The sequence below is a fragment of the Pagrus major genome, chromosome 16, assembly GCF_040436345.1.
Source record: "Pagrus major chromosome 16, Pma_NU_1.0".
Lineage (NCBI taxonomy): Eukaryota > Metazoa > Chordata > Actinopteri > Spariformes > Sparidae > Pagrus > Pagrus major.
This window is the reverse complement of record NC_133230.1, coordinates 11,595,044-11,608,128: the sequence shown is the minus strand read 5'-3', so window position 1 is coordinate 11,608,128 and position 13,085 is coordinate 11,595,044. Positions and strand designations below refer to the sequence as shown.

At 43.9% G+C, this 13,085-nt stretch overlaps 2 protein-coding genes across 2 annotated transcripts in view; one reads left to right on the top strand and one right to left on the bottom strand.

The window, feature by feature from the left end:
- Nucleotides 1–7,389: 7,389 nt before the first annotated feature.
- On the bottom strand, nucleotides 7,390–11,211 carry LOC141010494 (uncharacterized). The gene has a single exon (XM_073483475.1). It carries the CDS (start codon nucleotides 9,789–9,791, stop codon nucleotides 7,725–7,727), a length of 2,067 nt encoding a protein of 688 aa, XP_073339576.1. The 5' UTR covers nucleotides 9,792–11,211; the 3' UTR covers nucleotides 7,390–7,724.
- Nucleotides 11,212–11,238: 27 nt separating this feature from the next.
- pleca (plectin a) overlaps nucleotides 11,239–13,085 on the top strand; it is a 46,238-nt gene continuing 44,391 nt past the window's right edge. The window contains exon 1 of the mRNA XM_073483474.1: nucleotides 11,239–11,356. Coding sequence (XP_073339575.1) covers nucleotides 11,292–11,356 — 65 coding nt within the window. The 5' untranslated portion in view covers nucleotides 11,239–11,291. The remainder of the gene's footprint in view (nucleotides 11,357–13,085) is intronic.

Genomic DNA, 13,085 nt, shown 5'->3' with positions numbered 1-13,085 from the left:
TGTGCTGCCAGGGGGAACATAATAACTCTCTATTGGACCCGTTGAACAGCCTGAAGGTTACCTGCAGGCACTTGCAGCTTCCAGCGTCACCGGACACACCTCACTCAGCCCTGTTGTACTGTTGACACAGCTTGGCACAGCTAACACACCTCTGCAGGCGACACACCCTGAGGCGGATTGAAGGATGTCCGACTGGCAGTCTGCAGGTGTAGCTAAAGGGCAGCTGTCTTTAAGAGTGTTGTGAGAAAATAGTTTGGATACCAGACGCGTCAGGAAAATCTTTTAGATCAATGAAGCATCTTGAAACAATGCCACATGTCATATCTGTACACCTCTGCCTGAGTGAAGCTCGCACTTTAAATGAATCAAGCTGTAAACTGTTGTAATAGGATGAACACACAACCTTGAGACATCTAAAAATAGAATGGATTTCAAAACCCAAACGGGTCAGGGGGTCCTTCCCAAGAAAAGGGAGTTTGAGGGAGTTTGAAGGACTATGAACTACAGAATAATAAGTAAAAATCAACAACAATTTTATATTAATTACATCTCATTTTATTTTAAATTGACCCCTTTGCTTCATCAGTTTTCATTCATGCATCCATTTTTTGCCCCTGGTGTTTCTCTGTGCATTTACTAAGGACGATGAGACACAACAGTACAGCAGACTACATGCTGCACAGTGCCAGAATCAGGTTGTTTTTAACTAAAAGGGGACAGAGGTGTGAGAATTTGTCAGAAATCAGGAAAAAATAATTATGACCAGGAAACTGGGGGAGGGCAATAAAAGATGGGAGTCTCCCGGGTAAATCGGGAATGTTGGCAAGAATAGATGCACACCATCCTGATATAGTTGGTTGTTTTGATAGTTTGAAGCCAGACACTGTACTTTTCCCTTATCTCTCCCATAGGTCTAGATGGCATAATAAACTGCACAATCCTTTTCAAAGGAAGGCACGGAGGACACACCTTGAGCAGATAGGAGTAGTTTTCACTGACAACAGTGCGTTTGTTATGATGGATTAGTAGCTTTCACAGCAGTAAGAAGAAGAAAACAGACCCAAAGACTGTCTCCTAACAGCAAAATGCCAATTAAAAGACTTATCAGTGAAAAGTGAATGATGAAAAACAGATTTCTCCACCTCTCCTCCTCTCATGAGTGTTTTATGCTCTGTAAACTGAGCTCAGCTGAAGTGCTGATCAAATAAAGGTCGCCTGGACGAGTTGTTTGACTGGGAAATTACTGGCAAACATTGCTTTGCAAAACTAGGCCGCGCGCTATCTCTACCTTCAGTCAATATCCAGCTGCTTTGCATATGAAGAGATGTGCTGTCAGCCGCAGTGCAGACAATAAGGCTACACCCTGAACATCAGCAACGGTCGTATTCCCTCTCACCAGCGTCTGTCTCTACATTAGCGATGTATTTTTACCAGAGGAGGGAGGTGTCGCGATTGATTTCTGCTCTGTCTGGAAGCGTGGTCATTGTTTACACCGCAGATACAAATCTAACATCTGCAGCGTCACGTGCTGGGTGTAAGAACACCGCAGTCAGAACTGTAGTTTACTGGAGCAACAAGGTGCCTTTGACACAGTGGGAAGGTGAAAGTAGGTAAAAGGGATTTTACCCGGAGCCAGGGTTAAAAAAAGCTCACACATGGCGGCTGGCTAATGGTGGTGAACTCGACACTGGGGGACGGTGGGCTGTGTATCCTGGATACTGTCATAACAAACCAGAGGAGGAGGTCTTCAGTTGTCTTTCACGAGGCCTCACGCTGATCCTCGGGACCTTAAAGGAATCCGAGTGCTGTGTTGGTGCCTACATAATTAAAGAGTCATTTGCACTGGGTGATTATGTGTCTCTATAAACCGTCAGAGGTTGATTTTGACCTGCTCCTCTTTTTCTTTAAGACTTTTTCCGTTAAAGATTTTCTCTCTGAAGATCAGAACGCCTCATCCACTTCACATCACCAGCCTATATCCGATCCGTTTAGGAAGCCACACCCAAGTCTGCAGCAGTGTTCACGGACGAGCCCTAAGACTGGTGTCTGTATCTGCTAAACCTCGTACAGCACACAGTAGGATTGGGTTTAGGTTTCTGGCTCGTGGTGTGCAGCTGTGACTCACTTTTCCTGTCTCCTCTCACTGTGGCAGTAATGACAGACTTGAGGAAGGAGGGCTGCCCGCTCAGCTTTAACTGAAAAGTGAAAAAACATGCTTTTATCAGAGAACAATGCATGGCCACCGTGCCCCTACATGCCCTACACAATAGCTAATATAACATTCAACACAACGGTGGTTAACCTTGCTCGTAGCCGTGACTCTGTCATACAATACTCCGTGTGCCCAACTCTCATCTGTGCTAATCTTTCAGAGGGTGAAAGCAACCGTGTCTCCTCCTCGACACGCTTTGTGACAAAATCTGGATCGCTCCTTTTCGGAAAATTGGCACCAACTGCCACAACAAACAACTGAGCACATTCTTCCCCACCAGTCTGAGTTTTAATTATTTGAAAGGAGACATATTTTGCACATTTTCAGGTCCATACTTTTATTTTGGGTTACTACTAGAATAGGTTTACAAGCTTAAATCCTCAAAAAACACCAATTTTCTCATGATGCCCGGTGCAGCAGGATTGTATTCCCCCTCTGTAATCTAGCTCCTGAATACCGACTCTGCTCTGATTGGTCGACTCACACACGCCAAAGCAAGCACCGCTAGCAACAACAGAGCCGCTGTGCTAAATCAATCCTTAAGTGCCAAACTAGACATAAATTATAAAAATGTGTGACATGGTGACGTAGTGTGGTGTGGTGCTGACGAGGTGTTCAGGAGCAGTGTGTTATCCGGGAGAGAGGAGCATCTGTTGGTGCGGACTTTGACCTTTTCCACTTTCAAGCTCTTTAACATGCACAAGAACAAATAGAACAAAAACATAATAGGTCACCTTAACGGTTAAAGACAAAAAATGTATTAAGAAATCTGTGTATTTGAAAGATTGCTTAAATTCAATTGTTATTTAACTATTTTATTAGTGTTTACCGATGTTCTTTAATGCCGAAGTCAGTTCTCTTGCTCTCAAACACAGCTTGTGTTTTGCTGTAACAGTTAAATGTTTTGAACAGTACTTCTTTGATCCAGAGGATTAAGCAATGGGAAGTTGTGCCAGTTATCACTCCTACTTTGAATATTGTTCAAACGCAAGCCTGTTCTTTTAAAACTGACGATCAAAGTCTTAAATGTAATGATTTACCTTTCAACTAGACTCCCAAATAATTAGTTCAAGGCAAACAACGGAGACATTTAAAGAAAAGCATGTGTGCACAGATGCACACTGTTCACAACTCTTGCAACATTCAGCTCGTTCTGACTAGAATAGTAACTTCACTTACCTGAAAGGAACATCTGTCTTTAAAAAGCACATAAAAAGACTGTAAACATTTAGTTCTTGAGTTGAAGTTAATTAGCAAACCACTTGCTTAATCTGTTTTTTTGTGTTGTGTGAATTCAAATTCTCCCCAAAGTCCAATTCCAGTGAAAAAGATGAATTCCAGCTCCACATTGATTGATTTAGTAAAAAAAAAGGTCTGCATTATGGTCCCAAAAACCTTTCTCAAGATATCTCAAGACATTTTTTAATGCATCCATTAATACATCGGTGCAAAGTGTGTACGGGAATATACTCTTTGTCACTGGAATGAGATTTTAGGGGGATTTGATTCCCTGCACCATAAAAAAAAGAAGTAAAGCAAGTATTTTCATTATTCAGCTTCTTCTGACTAGAAATGTACAGGTGCCAGATGTTCCTTTAACTGAAGTTGGTCTACAAACAAGCCTGGCTGGTGTTTTTTTATAGCCAGATTGTACTTCAGAAACCACTCCCCCTCCTTCATAAAACACTTTTAATTGCTGGGACGTAAAATGTATTTACTGTCTGCAGCCTTCACTTGAAAAATAAGCTGATACCTGCATGTGAATGCGAAGTATTTCTTCACGTTACGCAAAGAAAGTGAGAGAACAAGACTTCCCTGTTTGTGTTATTTATGATCCACAGCTGTTATAGCTTTGTGTGTGTGTGAGGGGGAAGAGGATGATTTACCGCCGGCGGGCAAACGTTGCAAACGCGCTGCCAAAGCTGCACTTTGCCCTTCTGTGAACCTACAGCGAGACAACACAAAGGAGCGTCTCTCGCTGGCTGTAAATATTACATATGAGTGTGTTCCCAGGAGTTCCTGCAATTAATCTGTTGTGCATTAAGGGACCCGGAGGGTTATGTAATCCTGGGAGAGGCACCAGTCATCACACATGCTAAAATAGGGACGTAGCGTGTAGTCCTCAGCAGTACATACTGCACACTGTCTGTGTATTTCTGGGATGTCCCTCCCAGCCGCGCTTTAATGGCACGACTCGTTATTACGCACGGCAGCGACGACAGAGCGTGATGGAGCAGGAGAGCTCTCCGGCTCATCTCACTAAACAAAACAAAAGTGGGCTGGGCTTGTGACAAGGACTGTGCAATCTGACACGAGCCTCTGTGTTTTTTTTCTCTCCTCCATGTGGCTCGGATAGAGAGGAGGGAAAAGTTTTTGAGGGGCTGTAACGCGCGAGAGAAAAACGCGAGTCGGGGGGCGTTTACGCGCGGCGCAAACACACAGCGGGATGGCCGGAGCGGAGGACGCGATGCACGCCGCTGTGCCGCCCTGGTACGGCGGCCTGGAGCGGGACATTTACTATCGACGAACGAATTACATTCACGAAATGAGCTGCGGAGAAGTGGGGTCTCATCTGTACAGCCGAATGTGCTGCGCAGGTAGGTGCGAGCGCTCCGCCGCTGTCTCCATCTCTGTCTGAGCGCCTGTAACCGGAGGAGGCTCTGGTTGGGAGGGGCTGATGGAGATGCTGTTAACCTTTTCCATGCCCCCACCCATACAGCAGTACAGCAAGCCCAGAGGGACAAAGTGGGCGTCCAAGAAGACTGAGCAAATAATACTATTATTATTATTATGTTGTTGTTGGTTAACTTTTACTGCACTTTTACAGAAGTTGGCACGAAGATAATATTGTATATGAGTATTATCGGTGATGACAGGCTGCTGAGATTGTATAGCTGACATGGCTGATCGATTAGTTGATCTAATCAATGGCTTACCTCAATAGTTTTGGAGGCAAAGATGCCAAAAATTCAGCTTCTCAGATGTGACTATGACGAATAATCTAAACCTTTTTTGATCATGTTTGATGGGCTTAGTCTCACACTGAGGGTCCGGAGTCTAGAGAGCACGTTTTTGTTGATGTTTGAATAAGAAAAGGATCATGTGTGTGTTTCAGTCTGTCACTGCTGCTTTATCTCACCGCCTGACACGATCACCCTGTCCATTACATGAACCGTGACTAGGCAAACATTCACAGGCTCAACCTGATTAATCAAAGTGATCAGATATGTGTGTTTGTCTACTTATTTTGCCCTCTGAATGTGCCTCAATCTGTCATTTATCTAAAACGTCTGTGTTTCCATTGACGTTAAACTGCTGTGAGAAATCATTTTTTCCCCTTAAACCATGATTTCTCTGGAGGTTTGGGGCCAGAACCGCTCCTCTGTAAACACAGACGCTATTGGACTGGCAGGGCCTGTGTGTTTTGGCTGCGTCGTCATGGCAACCGCTCTCACAAATCACTCTCCCCACATTTTAAAAGTGACTGTGCATGAATAAGTCAACACTGCTGGGATCCAACTGACCCCGGCCCTTCCTCACGGTAGTCTGAACTCTGATTAGAGCGAAGGAGGTTGTCAGCTACTAGTTAGACTTTAAAATGAATTATAGTGGAGGATCAGGTTTCCTCATGTTGTGTAGTGCAGCTTCTACAACAGAAGAGGGAGACAAACAGTGTTGAGCAGTCAGCCGTCGCTCTCTTTAATTGGCCTTCAGTCACATCTGAAGGTCATAAATCCAACAATTATCCAGTCCCCATATTTTCATAACCGCAAGAGTGTAAACACCATGTGTGGCTAATTACTCTTGTTTTTGAATGCACACTCATTGAAAATGAGGCTCCTATTGCAAAAGTGAGTTGGAGTCATCAGCTCTTTATAATTATGGGCAGAAAACAGTCTGTGGGCAGATCTGAGGGGAAGCGTTGCTCAAGAGACGCCTCAGTGTTGTTGTTGTGTTGACTTTATTGTCCATCTGCATCCCTGAAAAGCTTTTCTTCCCACCGTGTATCAGCACCTGAGTTTGTTTTGAACAGGAATACATTCCACACTTATAAAAACAGACAGCACTCTGTCTTATTCCGTGGTGTTGCATGCTTTCATGCACTTTTCATTGCCAGCTCCAGGTTGGATCCGCCCCATAATGCCCCGGGCCTTCCATTCCTCACCTTGGCAAAGTTCCTCCCTGAAACCGTCCAACTCTCATACCATCTTCCCTGCTTCATAAACCCCATCAGGACCTGTGCACCAGATGATATGCAGTGTGGGTTCACATTCCTGGCCTCAGCGGGACTCACATCGCATGCTGTCACTTGCACAGTCGAACAGGCAGGCGGAGTGTCTTGGGGCTCGGGGTGGTGTTATCGCTGCGAGGCGGATCCCCCTGTCTGTGAAGAGGGTGGGCGCGCCCTCAGAAGGAATGCACAGACTTGCGAGCTTCTCACGGCAGGACTGTCATCATAAAAAACTCATATCAGCCCTCGCTGCTCGGCTTTATCGCCGTGTGCTATCAGTAACAGGGAAAGGAGAAATGTGCACACAGTCGTGCACTGTGTAGTCCCGCCAACATTTGTTGATTGTGGTTGATGGGGGAACTTTTTTACATCACATTAAAAGTTCTCGTGACTCTGTTACATTTTGAACATTATATTAAATTTGGTTTTAAATCAGAAAATTAAACTAGTCTTACTGCAATGTCTGATAGCATTATGTCTTTTTTAAATCAGCACAAATTTAGGACCTTGCATACCTCTGCAGAGGCCCGAAAATCCCCTTGTGTACTCATTCATACACCTAAAAATAACTGATTTTCATCAAGATCCATGCACTATTCCCTGAAAAATTAACCAACCTCTCAGTGCTAAAGAAAGTGAGTCCTTCATCCGTCCCTTAATCTGGACCAGCACCAAAAGTTAGTGGGGTCTGTTCTGGGCCGAGACCCATCCTCCATCCAAGTTTTGTGGAAGTCTGTTCAGTAGTTTTTGTGTAATCCTGCTCACAAACCAACCAACAAACAAACGCACACATCTGAAAACAACCTCTTCCTCTGCAAGTTAACTGCAGTTTGCTTTACCTTCATTCATTTGGTGAGCGCCACTGTCAGGAGAATTCAGCAATTAGCCTGGAAACTCATGACCACGCTATGGAGAGATTCAAAAAAGACGAGTCAGACACAGAGAGTAGCTTTGTACAAAGGGCACCCTGCTCAGAGAACTGAGAGAGTCCGCTGAACAGTTCCTTGTTCCTTTATTTATAGCTCAGGGGAGTGTACATGTGAATGGGAGGGGAGAGCTCGCTATAGACAGTTATGAGTAACATTCTTTAATATAATGCAGTTCGTGAGTATAAATCTTATAACATTCCCTCCTGTTGTTACTTATAACTGTAGTACAACAGTTCATGTATATACAAAAATTACAGGTGTGTGAATCAGGCTTCTGTAGTGGGAAAATCAGTACCATAATCTCTCTTCACAGGTTTCAATTATGTCGTCATAATATTACAGATAACAAGATTCACACAGTGTCTTCTGCCTCGTCTCCAGATGTGTCCGATGTCGAGTCTGCACTGTCCTGTGCGTCATCGTGGAGAGGCAATTGGCTGTACTGCATCAAAGCAGCTTGGATGTTGATAGAAATCAGATTAGAAATACATTTCTTTATTAATGGTGTAATGCAAGTGGTGCAAATGCATAACAAAACAATCACTGCCAGAACTGGGGTCACTAATGTCAATAGTTTACTACGCCAATCCCATGACAACCAGGTCCACCAATCCCAACCGGAACCTGCGAAGACATCCTCTCTTTTCATGCTTGCTAACAGGTCATTCAAATGATCAACAGTTGCTGTCATGTTTCCAGATATGTCGGGGATGTATGTGCAGCATAAGTCACCGATAATGTGACAGAGTCCTCCCTGTGATGCTAGGAGGAGATCTAACGCCATCTGGTGTTGTATGAGGGTAGTACGTACAGCTGCAGACCATGGTGTGAGTGCAGCAAACCCTCCACTTACTATAGCAGTGAGATTCTCAAGGCGTACATGCAATTTATCAATGTTGTGTGCGTTGTTTACCACTCCCCACCATGGAAGTGTTCCTGACAAAAATTTAGTACCTGCTGATGTCATTAAGTGTTGATTATCATATGATGTGACTTCACGCTTTGGCCTGTACTGGGGGTAATGGTGAGTGGAATACGACAAATTGCTAAATAGCTGTATGGTTGGTGTTAAATATATAACGCCACATCTACCCTGCCAGTGTGGGGGTAGTATAGAGTACAACCTGTTACCACACATGTACAATCCATCAGTAGTCATTATGCCGCCGTCGTCAGAGGGGCAATACACAACGTGACCTGAAACATTACATCTGTAACCATAACCTGGAACGGCGCACTTTGAGATACTCCACTTGCTTCCACATGTAGCTGTGACTGTGAGGTTACAATGTTGTGATTCTCCCACCCCTATATTATCAGCCCGATTGTTCTTTCTCTCAAAGCATAATGAGAATGATTTGGGGATGTGCTGAGGAGGCACCGTCATTACTGGTCTGTACTGATTCTCCGTAAACGTGGTTCTTATGGGGGTGTGATTAAATGATTCGCACTGTGTAGCAGTTATGTTCATTTTGTACCACCCTTGGAAGTAAGAATCTTGCTCTCCTCTTGAGTTAGCGGAGTTTCCTGCGGGGGCACTCCTGTGTCCTAGACCATTTAATATACACAATGATTCGTTCAAAGAGTACGGTATTGGCTTGATAAGAGCAGATTCACTAGCTGTGCTAGGCATGAGGGAGCAGACGTAACATGATTCGTTAACGTGGCCGGCAGACAATATTTCTAAAAGAGCACGGTACCATGAGTTATCTCTAGCTTCGTTGAACTCGATTCCAGGATTGTTTGCAGTTCCAAATTCTAACGAGACGTGTGTAGATACCTGGTGAATGTGCTGACTGATGGATTTGGGGCCTGATGTTACGTCTGGTAGTTGTGACGGCTCAGCACTGTTAGTCAGGTTTGGACATAGGAACATGTTGTTGCATGGGTCTGTCGCATGGGGTCGCCACACGCACACTGTTAAACCGTGACACTCTGGGTCTCGATACTCTCCAAACGGTTCTGGTTTTGACAGAGGATTAGATGTGGTATCTAATTGGAGTTGCAGCGTGTCAGAAACTTTAGTAAACTTTACCCATTTTTTCCATTTTTTTGCTCTTCCTGACCAGCCATAAGAGCTGCTGGACCAGGAGCCTGTTTGTGCGAACACATGTCCCCACCAATGATGAGTCTGCTTTAGTCCACTACTGTCAATATAGAAGACGTAACCGGCCCACTGAGGTATGCTATATCCGCCTATTGTGTAAGTTCTTTCGAACACAATTAAGGTTTTGGTGTTATTTCTCTGGTAACAATAATATTGTTCGGTCGTGCGGCTGGTGTCGTTGTCTGTGGTGTTGCAGGGGTTTTTTAGCAGTTTGCGTTGCAATTTCGACGGCCGAGGATTGTAATATCCTCTGTTGCCTTGTCCCATGATTGATAGGGACGAAAGTGAGAACCATACCAGTAACCACGACATTTTCTGTAATCGGTCGGGTCGATCTCCTGCAAGTAATACGTAGGGTGGGTTTAGCCCTTGGGGGCATCCACGGTGAGTTTTTCTGCTAGGATCAACAGTGCCAGACAAGTCTGTGCTCCCAGATGTATACACCTTGTGTGTTATACTATCCAGTAAGCTGCCCTGTGATTTCCCAGTCTTGATCACTACGTACACTTTTGATCGCCTCTGTAACCAATTTACAATGGCTTTGATGTATCCAAGTAGCTCTTTCAGCTATTTTCACTGCTGTTGGTGTCGTTAGTAGTACCTGGTACGGACCGTCCCACCTAGGTGTTTGCCACGTGCGACGTTGTATGGTCTTGACTAAAATCCAATCTCCAACATGGACCCTAGGGGGAGACAAAAGTGGTTCTGTTGGTATTGTGTTTGCATCTTGCACTTCTCTGATTTGCAACGTTTCCTTCATATAATCTGCTAGAGTATTTTCCCTGTCCGCTTTAGTTAAGTCTGCATTAAACTGTGGCAGTGGAAACGATCTCCCGTGTACTATTTCGAAAGGTGTTAGGCCTTTATCACTTCTAGTGATTCTCATCCACATTTTTACTAGACTACAGCAGTCATTCCATGGTCGTCCTGTCTCTTCCATGGTTTTTCTAAGCCTTTGTTTAATAGTACCGTTAGTTCGTTCCACCAGCCCTGCACTCTGTGGGTGGTAGGCGCAATGATTTTTTAGCTGTATGCCCAGCACCGCACTCATGGTTGATATTACGGTATTTACAAAATGTGTACCGTTATCAGATCTTATTATTTGTGGGATGCCATATGTTGGAACGAAATGTGAGCACAGTCTGTGTGCTACACTTATGGCATCGTTTTTCTTCATAGGGTATATTTCGACCCATTTTGAGAACGCATCTATTATCACTAATGCGTATTTTCCTTCCTTTGATTCTGACAACTCGATAAAATCCATATGTATAGTATGGAATGGGTGTGGTGGTGTTGGGAATTGTCCTCTCTTGGGCCTCATGTTACCTTGCGAGTTATTTTTTAAGCATATCATACACTTTTGTACGAACGATTTCGCTGAAGTTTCAAAATTTATAGTATAATAGTGTGTGTTCACTAATGTTACCATCCCTCCTGTTGAGACATGGGTCTTCCCATGACTCACTAAACATGCAGCTTGATGTAGGGATTTAGGTAAAATTGGTTTGCCTTCTATTTTAAGTATTCCTTTATTGTCTGCCGCTGCTCCTCTCTTTTGCCAAGCCTTTTGTTCTGCTACTGGGGATGATTTTTGTGCGTCTGTTAGAATATCGAGGTCTATGTCTGTGTTTTCTAACATTAATGCTTGTCATTCTGATGTCTGAGTGCTTTGCGCGGCTGCTTTAGCTGAAACATCCGCAAAATTATTTCCTCTTGTGACTTCTGAGTCATCCTTAGGTCGCTGGTTCGAATCCGGCTCGAAGGACCAAGTTTTATGTCAGGAGAATTCAGCAATTAGCCTGGAAACTCATGACCACGCTATGGAGAGATTCAAAAAAGACGAGTCAGACACAGAGAGTAGCTTTGTACAAAGGGCACCCTGCTCAGAGAACTGAGAGAGTCCGCTGAACAGTTCCTTGTTCCTTTATTTATAGCTCAGGGGAGTGTACATGTGAATGGGAGGGGAGAGCTCGCTATAGACAGTTATGAGTAACATTCTTTAATATAATGCAGTTCGTGAGTATAAATCTTATAACAGCCACCATGAGGAGTCATGAAGTAGTGCAACCCAATATCACATCAAACCGTGTAATAGACCCGCCAGACCACTGTTATATTGTCGTGTTTGGCCTTGTCTATATGTGAAAACAGCACGGTCTCTTCCATGGTCAATTACCAATAAAAAAAAAACAACATAATGTTTGGTTAGACTTAAAAATAAAGGTACCAAAACTACTTGGTTAGTTTGAGGGAAAGATGATGGTTTCACTTAAAACGACTGCTTCCCTAAAACAGTCACCACAGGCTGTCTGCCTCACTCAAACCCTGGTCGCCTGGGTGGAAATCCTATGAATAAACCACCCAATAGTCCCCACCCTCCACCTGAAGTTTCTGGCTCTTTGAATTGCCTAGAAATCTCCACCTTCATACACACTTGCACTTTTTGCGCCTTGGCGATCCAAACTGTCACCCTTGCACGCTGAACTCCAGTGAATCAGCAAGTTTATTACATGCTTTTGCATGAGACTGGACTGGGGGAATATGTTAAGAGTTGCACCAGTATATTGACAACCCATTGCAAAAGGAACTAAGATAATATCTTTCCGTTCAGATATTTTGTCCCACCCCTAGGAAAACCAGCTGCAACTGAATATTTGAAATTCACAGTTCACGAGCCTTTGGGCAGATTCTCCTTCGAACACCTTCCGGCCACCAATATTATGTCTTTTTTCTCACACAATATACTTTGCTGATTCCATAGATATTAAAGAATCTGGGTCCTTTTTTTTTTTTTTTTGTTTTTTTTTGCACATACACAGCCTATATAAGGTCGAGTGTGGGTCTGGTGAAGGTGTTAAATCAGCAGCTTCCATTTCTCAAGTCCCGACAGGCCACCTCCCTGTGAAGGCATCCGAAACATCTCTCCTTTATAGACTTATGTCAGTGTCTGCATGAAAAATTTATGCTGCCAAGGCTAAAAGGTGTTACAGGTATTCAGGTGTTGTGAGGCATGTGTATGTCATTGTGGACGTGCTGTTTTAAGAGCAGCTGAACGCCTGATGTGCAAAAAACAACCTTGTTCTGTGATTGTGTGAGTGAGATACTTTGTGCAGATGACCACAAGATGTTTGAGGATTTTTGCTGCATGAAAAAAGATGCTTTTAACAATCCTCCTTTTCTTTCACCACTCTTGCACATGGACACACACACTGTTCAGTCAATCCACACACAGCTACAATAGCTGCTTTGTGTCTGGGATAATGTTCTGCAGCAGTGTGGTTTCTCTATTAGGAGTTTTTTGAAAGTCTCACTGCCCTTTTAGTCTGTTGTGTCGGTTTGTGTTGCAGGCTCGACAGAAGCTTTTACTCAAGGGTGGAAATTCATTTCAGAGAATTAATCCAAACCAAATGCTTCAAATCAAAAATTGGTTTCACAGGTTGTTCTCATTAAAGATCTTTAAATGCTTCTATTCTTCCTGCTGCTGGTTTCTCTCCTGCAGACAAACCGTGTCTCCCTCGCGTACCGAAACAAAAGCATCGGTGCCAGTTTCTTCTTAATGACGTCCCGATGGAGGAAGGGCTCTCATGCTCGAGGTCTTCTTTT

What these genes read in the sequence shown, in the direction of transcription:
- LOC141010494 (XM_073483475.1), bottom strand. Translation starts at nt 9,791, where the DNA reads ATGTCGTGGTTACTGGTATGGTTCTCACTTTCGTCCCTATCAATCATG.